Raw genomic sequence first — 13,938 nt, forward strand, 5'->3', positions numbered from 1 at the left:
TCAGTCCCTTGCCCTGCCTTGTTGCCCAAAAGATGGTCTAGTTTTGCTCCTTCTCTACTAGGAGCATCCACATATTGATAAAGAAAATTTTCTTGAACACATTTGACAAATTCCTCACGATCCAAACCTTTAACACTATGGTTGTCCCTGTCAATGTTTGGAAAATTAAAATCCCCCATTATTACAACCTTATTATGCTTTCATATATCTGAGATCTCCCTACATTTTTGTTTCTCAATTTCCCTCTTACTATTAGGGGATCCTATTATACAATCCCATCAAGTGATCTTTCCTTTTTTATTTGTAGTTTCTACCCATAGATTTTCACTGGACAATTTTTCATAAATATATTCCCTAGTTACAGTAGTAATGTATTCCTTAATCAGAAACACCACACACCCCCAGCTTTCTTGCCTCCTTTTCTATCCCTCCTATAGCTTCTAAAACTCAAAACGTTGAGCTGCCAGTCTTATCCATCTCTCAGCTAAGTTTCTGTAATAGCCATGATTTCCCAATCTCACATTCTTAAACATGCCCTGACTTCATCAGCCTTACTTGTAAGACCCCCTGCATTGAAATAAATGCAATTTAGTTCTTCAGAGTTACTACATACTCTGACTTTCTGTTGTCTTTCCTTTCTAATTGATGTGCACTCCTCATATTCAGAACCTTCCCAATCAATCATTCCATTTGCACTGGTGCTCAGAATTCCTCCACTCCCCTCTCTATCATTATAACCTTTAGTGGAATGAGCAAAACTGCCTGCTAACACATTGGTCCCTTTCCAGTTTAGGTTAGACCCATCCTTTTTGAACAGGTCTTTTCTATCCCAAATGACATTCCAATTGTATAAAAACCTGAATCCCTGAACATTACACCAGCTCTTCAGCCATTGATTTATCTCCTTTAACCTTTTGTTCCTTCCCTCGTTCAAGTTTGGCATTGGGAGTAAACCAGAAATTACTACTTTCAAGGTTCTATTTTTTAATCTTCTACCTAACCTCTTAAATTCACTCATTGCTGCTTTAATCTTTTCCCTAAAAATGTCATTCCTACCAATGTGTACAATAATCTCTGGCTTCTCAATCTCACCTTTAACAATCTCCCCTCAGCAATTTAGGCTGCTGCTCAGTGTTATGCAGGAGTTGCACTTTTGGTGCATGATTAAATTTGATCTTGCAACGTACACATGATTGGTATCATAGTGCTGGTAGACAGATGTTCCATCCACCAGCATCACTACAGCAGAAACAGGCTCATGTGCTGTTGAAATAAAAACAGAATGTTAACACAGTACACCACTGGCCTCTGAAGTATCATACTGTATCAATCACTATTCGTTAATGTAAAGAGAAACACTCCTTTCGATTTTCTGCAATATGAAATTAGGTTGCTTTGAAATTGATAAAGGACACTTTAGCATCAAAGGAATATACTGTCAAAGAAACCAGAGATGTCACAGTAGAAAATGTAACCTAAAATATATTGCTGTGATTAAAGTTTATAATAAGACAGGATTCTCCACAGGCCAGACGGCCATTATTCCAGTGTAGATGGATGTTGCTCAAAGGAATTGCCTAGGAAATTAAATCTTCCTCTGGGCAATTCCTCTATGTCTAGAAACTGCCGAAAGTCTCCATTTAAGTCAAAGACATTGGATGGTCCAATGAAATTAACTAAAATAGTTCTCCAGGAAAGGTTAGGCTATTAAGTACATAGTCTAACACCTGAGTAATTATTAAAAACCCCATATTTATCTCTCACACCCTCAACCACCAGACATAACACTCCCAGGACCTGACATGCTTTCCCCAGTTCTGTGCTACAAAAACTATCAGAATAGAAATACAGCCCCACATTTCTAAAGGAGACCTAGGCTCAATTAACTCAGAAATGTGTAACTCTCTTTTGTAAAAACAAAGGGCAGGAGTGTCAGTCTGCATGGGATTACCACTCCCCAGAAAATCTATCTCAATGTTATTATGTGGGAATGCAATTTTTGTAAATTCATATCTACATGGGAGAATGTGTTCTGAATGCAACATACGCCGCCACTTTCATTTACCTGCATAAACTTGTTCTTTTATTGAAATCTTTTCTCAATTCACTTTGACCACATAAAAAGGTGTTACTATGGGTACCTATATGGGATCTGGCAATAACCATCGTTTTGTGACGTGTGGAACTTTCCTTCTTCCAATACTATTTGGATCCTGTGCCTCACCTCTTTTTCTGGTCCATGATTACTACATTGATCTTATTTCCTGCCCCTTACCCTAAACTGGAAAGCATCAACATTACTTCCAATTCTCACCGTCAGCTAACCTTCACAGTCAAATGCTATCTTGATTTTCAAGTCAGTCATTTTCATCTCACCTCTGGATTTCAGAGCTTTTGTGTTTGTGTTTGGACTAAGACTGTAATAAGGCCATGAGCTGAGTGACTGTGATAGAACTGCCCAAACTGAGCATCACTGAGCTGCTGGCTCCCGGCTAAGTGCTTCTTGGCACCGATAACCTCTTCCGTCATTTATTGATAGCCAAGAAGCTGAATTTGCTGGAGTGCAGAGAAAAGTCCCTGAACAGGACATAATCTGGGCATTTTTTCATTAAAAGTAGTTGATAGGACACTTTTCATTCCTTCTAGTACTCTTAAAAAGTTTGATTGTTGCTGACAGCCTGTTGCCTCCAAGTGTAGAACTAGGGGTCACAGTCTAAAGATAGAAGAGGTTGATCATTTACAATGGAAATGAGGAGAAACCTATTGATTAGAAGGGTTGTCAATTTTTATTATCCTCTAGGTCAGAAACATACACTATTATGCACTAAGGGATATAAGTGTATGTGGAATTAATGCAAAAGTTTAGTCGTCATCTTACTGAATCATGGAGCATATTCAAGGGGACATATGGCCCATATTTGCTCCTTTTTTCTGTATTTGTTCATCATCTGGACCATGAGGCAAGTCCATTCTGTCATTTGTCAAAAACATTTGAAAATGAGGAGACAGCTCAAACTGTTTCCTGAACAGTTACCAGGTTAATTATTCAGGCATATAGCCAAATATGCTGGAAAATACATAGGTATGGTTAGTAAGCACAGACTAAACATGCATAACTATATATTCCTCATAGTGTTTCCTTTCTTTAGAAAAAAAAAATCAATCTTTACAAAAGCTTCAGGAGTATGGGTTTGGAAACAAAATACCGGAAGACATGAGTAGTAATAGGCATTTCAGCCAATCAAGTCTGCTTCGCCTTCAATGACATCATGGTTGATCCAACAATGCTCAACACCATTTTCCTTTTTATTATAACCTTTGACTCAATTACTGATTAAAAATCTCTCTTAGCCTTATATATACACTTAACGACCCAGCCTTTTCAGCTTTCTGCGGTAAAGAATTTTACAGATTCACCACCATCACGGAGAAGAAAAAACATCCTGCCTAAGTCTGAATTAAATGGGTGACCCCTTGCTGTGAGATTATGCCCTCTGATCCTCGACCCTCCTACGAGGGAAAAGAATCCCTTTGGATCTACACTGTCAAGTCCTCCAAATTCTTAATGTTTCAATAAAGTTGGCTCTTATTCTTCTAATTTCCACAGAGTACAGGCCAATCCACTTGATCTCTCCTCATAAGACAGTTTCACCATAACTGGTGTCAACCTAGTGAACCTTCTCTGGACTGCCTCCTATGCCAGTATATTTTTCTTTGGACAAGAGGACTGGAACTGTTCATAGTATTCCAGCTGTGATTTGACCAGAGCTGTATGTAGTTTTGTCAAAACCTCCCTACTTTTACAGTTCATTCTTTGAAATAAAGGCCAACATTCCACTTGCCTTCCTTATTGCTTGCTGAACTTGAATGCTATGTTTTTTTAATGACTCTGTTTGATCATAAGAGTTTCCAAATGCTCTGCTATTACATCCGTTATAATAGACTCTTAACATTGTCCCAATGATAGATGTTCAGGTAACTATCGCTCCCTTTTTGAATACGAGTAGTTGGCAGTTTCCTTCTCAGTAGTCCCTTCATTATTTGACATGTTTGGAATGCTACTTGTATCCTCTACCATGAGGACTGATGCAAAGTATTTGTTCAACTCCTCTGCCATTTCCTAGTTCCCCATCACGGGTGCCCCAGCCACATTCTCTTAGGGCCCAATGTTCATTAAATATATGAAAAGGAAAAAAAGAGGCAATAAAGTTCTTATTGTCTGTTTTCACGTTACTTGCTAGTTTACCTTCTTAGTTTATCAGTGTCTTTATTACTTTTTGGCCTTTAAAACTTTCCTTCTGTGGTATTCCTAATCCTCTGGTTTACCATTAATCTTTTTTTCTTCCAATGTGGCAATCTACTACTATCCTCAACTTCCCTGGTTAACCAGGGTTGGTTTATTCTCTTCCTCTAATGCTGATTCATCACTAGGATATATCTTTGCTGTGAGTTATGAATTTCTTTTTTAAAAGACGGTTTTGGAATTACAAAGTTTAAGCTAAGAGATAAAAGGTAAAAAGGAAACACCAGGTATATATTAAAAATTAAACGTGGCATTAGAAATTATGAAGGTTTTCCTACAAGTGGAAAAGATATCCCTCCTGAAAATGCAACAATACCAAAAAAACCACAAAGATGTTCCCTACCAGAACTGGGAAGGCAGAAATAACTGAGGCATTAATACAGCATTTGGGTTTAATGGAAATACACAACAGGACCTAACTTCTGAAGGAAAAGCATCAAAATATAGCTCCTCTCCCTCCTGGGTGTGAAAAGTAACAGAATTCAGCTCCAGCTAGTTTTTCTCATCCACTTTTTTCCTGTAAAATTCCTCTGCTGAAGGAAGGTAAAAAGGAAAGCTTTCCAGACCATTTATAGTGTCAATTCAAATCAGTAACTGAAAGACTGAACTTTGGTGTAAACAATCTCGTGTTGCCAGCAAGCACCAAAAAGGTATCGAAAGAAACTGAACAGCTTCAAACTAAAACCTCTCACCGAATCCTGCACCCCAGGTTGGCACAATGGACTGTATTATCCCCTTTCCTTTCACCTTTAAAATCCATGTGTGTGTGTCGGTGTGCTTCAGCTGTTAAGCTGGGGTAAAGTTGCAGAGTTTGCAGTTAGTAATTCATATTTTTTGTTTCCATCAGTTAAAGGCGATTTCATATTAAATAGTCTTCTTCTGGTCAAATATACAAACCTAATGTAGTATATTCTTTTCAACCAAGTTTGTTAGTCAGATAAATTTGGTTTAACTAAATCTTTTCACATTTTGAAAACTTGTGGAATAGTAAGGCTTGATTTCCAGTAAGTTACCTAATGGGTTATAACAGTTATTTCTGGGGGGGCAGATTCACTGGGATTCCTTCAGTATAAAAGACAGCAATACACACACAAAAAAAAATGCTAGAATCAGAATGGGTTTTACAAAGCCAGTATATTAGGCACCATATGTCCATCCTGACTGACTGTTTGTTTCCCTAAATAACTATAACTAAGCGTAAAGGGATAAACTATGTTCTTTGCTGAACAGAGACTGTTCAGCATCAAAGACAGGAAGGTCAGAGGGTATAGTGAATACATGGCAAGAAGTGGGATTAGAACAAGCAATGGATTCAGAGGGAAAGGGCATGGAGGATGAATTTAGAGGAGCATCGGTATCTACCAGGCTTTGGAGCTCAAGTTGCTTAACCTCTCAAAAGAAGAGAATAATGAAATGGTACTAAGGACCAGCAAAGCTTTTAGATAGTGTGAAGCAGGACTGAATAGAGAGAGTGCACAGCCAAGTGTACATGTGTTGCTGCAAGACACAGTGTGGACCTCAGAATGAGAGGGAGCAGCTTTCTGAGGAACACTGTACATCAAAAATAACCTATAATCTTTAGTGGATTCAAAACAGTTAGAACTGTGGGTGGTAAAGCAGAGCCAGTCATCGAGGAAGCAAATATGACTATGAAAGCAAGTGTTTACAAATACTAGAAGGGAGACTGAAAGCAACAAAGGTAAATAAACTGTAAGATAAAATATTCAAGATGGATGTATTTGGAAGAGAAGTCGTCGAAGTCACTCTTATGGACAGACTGAAGGTGTTTTGCTAAGCTGTCACCCAGTCAGTATTTTGTCCTGCCAAAGTAGACTGCACTGAGAACATGGTATACTAGATTGAAAGAAGTGCACGTAAAATGCTATTTCACCTGGAAGGTGTACTTGTGGTCATAAATGGTAAGGAAAGAGAAGAACGGGCCTGTGTTACTCTTTCTGCAATTGCAAGGTAAGGTGAGATGCAGGAATGAACAAGTGTTTGGTGTGACAGAAGAATGGACCAGGACTCCATAGAGACAATGGATCTTTGCAGAATGCTGTAGTGGGAAGGAGGGGAAGCTGTGTTTGGGGGTGGCACCCTGCTGAAGGTGGCAGTGAATTATTCTTTGAATGCAGAGACTAGTGGTATGGAAAGTGAGGACTAAGGCAACCCTCTTGTTCTAGGACAGAGGGTAGGGGCTGAAGGCATAAGTCTGAGAAATAGTAACCATGGAGGAGGGTAGGGGCGAACTCGTCAGTTAAGAAAAATGGAGGTTAGAAGACATTCCATTGGCCGATGTCATCATTGGACCAGATGCAACAGAGATGGAAAAACTGGGAAAAATGGAATGGAATCTTTGAAGGAAGCAGGACGTAAGAAAGTATAGTTGTGATAACTGTGGGAGTTAATGGAATTGGACTGGATATTGGTGGATAGCCTGCTTCAGAAATGGAAACATGACATCAAGGAAGGGAAAAGTCAGATGGACCTGGTAAAGTGGAGAGAAGGACAGAAATTGGAAACCAAAAAATTTTGATAAACATTTTCATTTCCAGAAGAGAGCAGGAGGCAGCACTAATGACATCATCATTAGAGAAAGAGCTGTGGGTGTGGATCCTGAGTAGGACTGAAACAAGGACGCTTCCACAAAAATGAGGTCTAGTGGTGTACTGGTAGTGTCCCTACCTCTGGGCTAGAATGTCAGGTCAAATTCCGACCTCAGCTGGAGATGGCATGAGAAAACATGCCCGTATAGGGAGATTTGAAAAAAAAATTGTCAAAAACATGTATATGGTCATTTATCCGTCAGTACTAATTCAGATATGAGGAAGAATTGCAAGACATTTGTAATCTCACACTAGTAAGACTGTGCACCTTTATATTGACTATATCTGGATCAATCACTTCATCAATCAAAAGCACCTTCTATAGCTTATGCATGGAAGAACAGAGCCAGTTTGTTATCACAACTCTACCACAGCAAATGCAGCACAGAAATAAAAGGGAAACAAAGTAGTTATTCTTCAATTTTATAAGTAAAAATGAATACAAAGGTTGGCACTTTATAAACAGAGTACATCTCCCAAGACTTCAGTTTCTGGTAAAATACAAGTGAATAGATTAAGCAATCAGGGGTCAATCAAAATCTCTTTATTTCCTCCAATTCTCCAAATATTTACATGATACAAGGTTTTGGCAGTATATTACTGCTTCTGCGCTAAAAAACCTACATATTGAATTCATTCATGGGAAATTTTTCCAATATTAAACAGCAACTGTGTATTCTGCACCACAAGCTTATAAGAATATAGTATTTACTTTCAGATAAGCTTCTTATACCAGTAACATAATAGGCAGCTGGAATGATTGTTTTACAAAATAATGTACATTTACAATATATCTTTGAAAATACCTTGGGTATTACAATTCAAAGCAGTAACATAGTTTAATTCCATTCATGTGGAAGAGTCTTAAAGAATACTGATCGTACATAATGCTTTGTAAGGGCCAATGTTCTCTTCAAAAGGCAGCTTAAAAACATAACAAAGTGCTTTTTGTTTTAAAATTATTGTACACTAGCTTATGGATTGCATCAATCTCACAGGATCTTAAACATGGGCTGCTAAAAAAAAAGCTAAAGCTTGTTAACTAAATCACATTTCAGACTAGATATACCACTTCGTGCAAAAATATCTACTTAAACTCAAGTTGTAACATTATTGAAGCTATCAAATTAAGAATTAACTCCATGCAAACACCTGGCCAGGAGTTACAATGTTTTTATTGTTTATGGAAACAAGACAACATGATTTATTTTCCCTAATGTAAGCTTAATGTAATGTTTCATATGCAATTTTTATTTAAAAACCTGTTTTTAAATTAAAGGAAGAACAATGGGTGTTGCACTAGAACAGGAAAAGCAACAAAGTGCTTGCCTACAAAAGAGGGCCCTCTAAAATAAAATCTTTCAAGCATACATAGTTCTGTTTAAAACTTAAAAAGGTCTATGAAGTGCTGAGGTGACACTGGTGTAGAGCAGCTTTCAGGATTGTTGGCTGTGCATGGATGCCCTGTATCCTGTTAAAAATAATTGAAAAATAGCAAATTAATAGAAACCTTTAAGTACTTTGACTCATTACAGTGTCAGGAAGACTGGATACTCACATGCTTACTAGTTCTCCAACAAGTCAACGTAATATATCCTTGTGAAAAATTCTATAAGTAGCTTTATAACCAGCTCTTGTCCTGTATGATTATGCTTAAACTAAGGTATCAAAATTCTGACTGTTGTATTGTTTATCTAATTTGATAAAGAGTTAGAATTCAAGGACACAAACATTTCAATACCTTGAATAATAAAGCAAGGTGGTAGTCCTTTGAGATCAAGGAAGGAGCAGGAAGGTCAAGCATGAAGGAAGAAAAAGGATAAATAGGTACAATTAAAAGAACAGAAATAAAATGATTTTCCCACCGTGATTGTTCTTTCCAGTGAAGCTTCACTAAAATAAAAGGTCCTGTTGTGATATTTCTTTTAATTTGTTAATGAGAAACAATTAAATTATATAACAATATTGCTGGTAATTCAAGATATTGGAAAAATTGATTATATTCACTCATTAGTAATTTGAGCCAACTGTAAAGAATTAAAACATACTAATTCAGAAGAGAATTGATGAATTGGAGATGCTAAATTATGAAGTACCAGTATGCTGGATATGAAGTATCAGTAAAATGCCCCTATTTCTAATTCAATAATTAGGAAGCAGAAATGGAACAAAAACTCAGATCTACAATAATGGTAGAGAACTAAGGAGCTTTAACCTACAGGAAGGTGACCAACAGAGCAACATTTTATAATATCTCAGTATATAGTGTCTTTGTTTACAAACTTTTACAACTGGCACAAATACTGATCGTTTACAGAAAATGCAAAACTACATGTCGGCTAAATATGACAGAAGAGAACCATGAACTGTAGCCGACAGTTTTCGATTTTTGCAATCCCTACTACTTGAGCCCAAGCAAATTTTCAAATGCAAATCCTTTCCATGCCAAATTCCATCACTGCATAATGATGATTCTTGTTCTGCATCAGTCCATCTGCTGCTGAAAGCTTCATCTATACTCCACTTCTCGAGTCGACAAACTGCCTCTTGTCCTGACTCCACTGTCTACAAGCTCATCCAAACTTGCTTGTATCTCAACTTGCATTAGTCCAATTCACCCTTTGCTCACCAACCACGTTGCGGCTGTACAGGACATTGGTTCAGCCACTTTTCCCTAGGGATGGGGCGGGGGGGGAGGGGGAGTCCAAAAGTAGAGGGCACAGGTTTAAAGTGAGAGGTGAAAGACATAAGAGACCTAAGGGGCAACATTTTCACACAGAGGGTGGTGTATATATGGAATGAGCTGCCAGAGGAGGTGGTGGAGCTGGGTACGAGTACAACATTTAAAAGGTATCTGGATGGGTATATGAATAGGATGGGTTTAGAGGGAGATGGGCCAAATGCTGGCAAATAGGACTAGATTTATATAGGATAATTGGTTGGCATGGGCAGGTTGGACTGAAGGGTCTGTTTCCATGTTGTATATCTCTATGACTCTAGGAACCAAGAAACAATTTTAAAATTCTTACGTGTAAACCTTGCTGTGACCTCATCTCTCATATGCAACCCAATTATTCTGAGCTCATGATTTTAAGAGCAGAGCTATGAGATCTACTGCTATGCAAATAATACAGCACTTTTAATACTTGTGTAAAATTAATGGAATAAGAAACTTATGGCAGAGAGGAAGACATTTGGCCTATCAGTCCTGTGCTGGCTCATTGAAAAGAAGCTACCAAATTAGTCTCACTTCTCTGCTTTTCACCCAGAACACTGGGAATCAAACCTCTTCGATTAAATATCCCAAATGTCTTAAAAGGTTCCTGTGCAATTTGATTTCCCCATTTTTTCAGGCACGTACTCTGAAATAACTCCAGAGGCGAGTATCTCGTCATCAAGTCACCCTTTATTTACATGTGGAGAATCCTTGACACTGATCCAGCTCCCTCAGAGCCAGATCTCAAACTGATTGTTTGACACTCCTGTTCTTATTTGTCAGCCAGGGCTCCCTGTTTGGACAAGATTAACAGGTACAATCAGGGAACTCATATTCTACAAAGTCCACCCACTGACATTGTTACAATCACTGTATTCCTCCCCCTCCACCTCAGAGAACATAGGCCACTTTCTTTTTGTAGCTCCTCCTGGGGCATTTTATAAGACGATAAGACATAGGAGCAGAAATTAGGCCATTCAGTCCATCGAGTCTGCTCCGCCATTCAGTCATGGCTGAGAAGTTTCTCAACCCCATTCTCCTGCTTTATCGCCATAATCCTTGATCCCCGTGACAACCAAGAACATATCTATCTCTGTCTTAAATATACTCAATGACCTGGCCTCCACAGCCTTCTGTGGCAGTGACTTCCACAGATTCACCACTCTCTGGCTGAAGAAGTTTCTCCTTATCTCCATTCTAAAAGGTCTTCCTATTATTCTAAGGCTGTGCCCTCAGGTACTAGCCTCTCCTACCAATGGAAACAATGGATCCCACCTCATCCTTCTAAACTCCATCGAGTATAAACCCAGGTCCTCAACGTTCTTTATGCGTTAAGCTTTTCATTAGTGGGTTGATTCTCGTGAACCTCCTCTGAACCCACTCCAGGGCCAGTATATCTTTACTGAGATATGGGGCCCAAAACTGTGCACAATTCTCCAAATGTGGCCTGACCAGAGACTTATAAAGCCTCAGAAGTACATCCTTGCTTTACATTCAAGTCGTCTCAAAATAAATGCCAAAGTTGCATTTGCTTTCTTAACTACTGACTTAATCCGCAGGTTTACCTGGAGATAATCCTGGACTAGAACTCCCAAGTCTCTTTGCACGTCAGACTTCTGAATTTTCTCCTCATTTAGAAAATAGTTCATGTTTCTATTCTTCTTACCAAAGTGCATGTCCTCACACTTTCCCACATTGTACTCCATCTACCACTTCTTTGCTCGCTCTCCTAACCTGTATAAATCCTTCTGCAGCTTCCCTGCTGCCTCAGTACTATCTGTCCCTCCGCCTATCTTTGTATCATCTGCCAACTTAGACAGAATGCCCTCAGTTCCTTCATCTAGATCATTAATGTATAAAGTGAAAAGTTGTGGTCCCAACACTGACCCTTGTGGAACACCACTTGTCACCGGCTGCCATTTTGAGAAGGACCCTTATAACCCCACTCTCTGTTTTCTGCCAGACAGCCAATCTTCTTTCCATGCTAGTATCTTGCCTCTAACACCATGGGCCCTTATCTTATTCAATAGCCTCCTGTGTGGCCCCTTGTCGAAGGCCTTCTGGAAGAGCAGGTAGATAACATCCACTGGCTCTCCTTGATCTAGCCAGTTTGTTACTTTCTCAAAGAATTCTAACAGATTTGTCAGGCATGACCTCCCCCTCATGAAGCTATGCTGACTTTGCCCTATTTTACCATGCACTTCAAAGTATTCACAAATCTCATCCTTCACAATGGGCTCTAAAACCTTACCCACGACACAGGTTAGGCTCATGAGCCTGTAATTTTCAGTCTTTTGCCTTACTCCCTTTTTAAACAGGGGTGTCACGTTATGCATTTTCCAGTCCTCTGGGATGCTCCTTGGCTCTAGCGATTCCTGAAAGATGACCACTAATGCCTCCACTATCTCTTCAGCTATCTCCTTAAGAACTTTGGGGTGTAATCCATCTGGTCTATCATCAGATAGAGAGATCCTGTATTCTGGAACAGAGGAGCCTCAGCTCTTGACCTTGTCTAACAAGTACAAGGTAATTACTCCCTGTGTGGACGAGGAACAGGCTGTGGGGAGGATGAAGCAACCGACTATGGCACAGTGGTACAGGAGGCCATTCAAAAGGCGGGAAGCAAGAAGGCAAGTGGTAGTTGTGGGGGATTCTATAATTAGGGGAATAGATACTATCTTTGTAAGCAGGATTGAGAGTCTCACATGGTATGTTGCCTGACCGGTGCCAGGACAAGGGACATCTCTGACCGGCTTGAAAGGATATTGGACAGGGTGGGGGAGGATCCAGTTGTGTGGTCCATGTTGTGCCAAATAACATAGGCAAGACAAGGAACGAGGAACAGTTTGGGGATTATCAGGAACGAGGAACTAAATTAAAGAACAGGTCCTCAAAAGGTTATAATCTCCAGATTACTACCCGAGCCACATGCAAAATGACATAGGGACGCGAGAACAAGGGAAGTAAACAAGTGGCTAAAGGAGTGGTGCAGGAAAGAGGGGTTCTGTTTCATGGGGCACTGGCATCAGTATTGGAACAGGAGGGATCTGTATCATTGAGACGATCTCCATCTGAACCGAGCCGGGGCCAATGTTCTAGCAGAAAGGGTAAATAGGGTGGTCGAAGGGAGTTTAATGAGCGGGGGTGGGAGGGGTGGTGGGGTGGAAAGTAAAACTCTAAGAAGTATAATGGCCAATGGGAAACAAAGCAGCAGGTTAACATCTGCGGGGGGTGGATTCAACTGCATGGAAAATTATGTAAAAAAAATGGAAGGAGAACTCAGGAGAGGTTATCAAAGTCTCTAGCACACAAAATGGGACAGTTTTTGGAAAGGGTTAGGAATCTAACTTCAAGCACATCAGAAAAAGGGATGACAATGAGAAGAGGGATGGTAAATACAAGACTAAACGTGTTGTATCTGAATGCACGCTGTACATGAAATAAAGTAGCTCAGATTGAAATTGGCAGGTATGACGTGATGAGCATCACAGAGACATGGCTGCAAGAGGATCAGGTCTGGGAACTAAATATCCAAGGATATACACCCTATCGAAAAGGCAGGCAGTTGGCCAGAGCGGGTGGGATTGCCTTATTATCAAGAAATGAAATTAAATTGATAGCAAGAAATGACATAGGGTCAGATGATGTAGAATCTGTGTGTTTAGAATGGAGGAACCACAAAGGTCAGAAAAAACCACAATGGGAGTTATGTACAAGCCCCCAAACAGTAGTCAGGAGCTGGAGCGCAAGATAGACCAGGAGATAGAAAAGGTGTGTAAGGAAGGCAAAGTTACAGTGATCATGGGGGATTTCAATATGCAGGTGGACTGGGAAAATCAGGTTAGTAGTGGATTGCAAGAAAAAGAATTTGTGGAATGTCTACGGGATGACTTTTTAGAGCAGCTTATGATGGAGCTCACTAGGGAACAGGCAATTCTGGATTTGTTGTGCAATGAGGCAGACTTGATAAGAGAGCTTAAGGTGAAGGAACCCTTAGGAGGCAGTGATCATAATATGATAGAATTTACTCTGTAATTTGAGAGGGAGAAGCTGAAATCAGATGCAACAGTATTACAGTTGAATAAAGGCTACTACAGAGGCATGAGGGAGGAGCTGGCCAGAATTGACTGGGAGAGGAGCCTAGCAGGAACGAGAGTGGAACTGCAATGGCAGGTGTTTCTGGGAGTAATTCAGGAGACACAGCAAAAATTCATCCCTAGGAAAAAGAAGCATGGTACAGGGACAATGAGGCAACCATGGCTAATTAGGAAAGTCAGGGATAGCATAAAAGCAAAAGAGAAAGCATATAATGT

The 13,938-nt window shown here is 39.7% G+C and overlaps 1 protein-coding gene across 10 annotated transcripts in view; it reads right to left on the reverse strand.

The window, feature by feature from the left end:
- Positions 1 to 13,938, reverse strand: part of fbxo25 (F-box protein 25) — a 184,702-nt gene that overhangs the window by 130,262 nt on the left and 40,502 nt on the right. For 4 of the 10 annotated variants that reach the window (XM_048596461.1, XM_048596462.1, XM_048596459.1 and 1 more), the window contains one exon: positions 7,432 to 8,380. The exons of 3 other annotated variants lie outside the window; for them this stretch is intronic. In XM_048596461.1, the coding sequence (XP_048452418.1) occupies positions 8,291 to 8,380 (90 nt within the window). In that variant the 3' untranslated portion in view covers positions 7,432 to 8,290. Of the gene's footprint in view, positions 1 to 1,092; positions 1,264 to 7,431; positions 8,381 to 8,454; positions 8,678 to 13,938 lie in introns of those variants that run through there. 3 more of the 10 variants (XR_007262051.1, XR_007262050.1, XM_048596458.1) reach the window with 2 other exon arrangements.

Source organism: Rhincodon typus, chromosome 5 (genome assembly GCF_021869965.1).
Source record: "Rhincodon typus isolate 14 chromosome 5, sRhiTyp1.1, whole genome shotgun sequence".
Lineage (NCBI taxonomy): Eukaryota > Metazoa > Chordata > Chondrichthyes > Orectolobiformes > Rhincodontidae > Rhincodon > Rhincodon typus.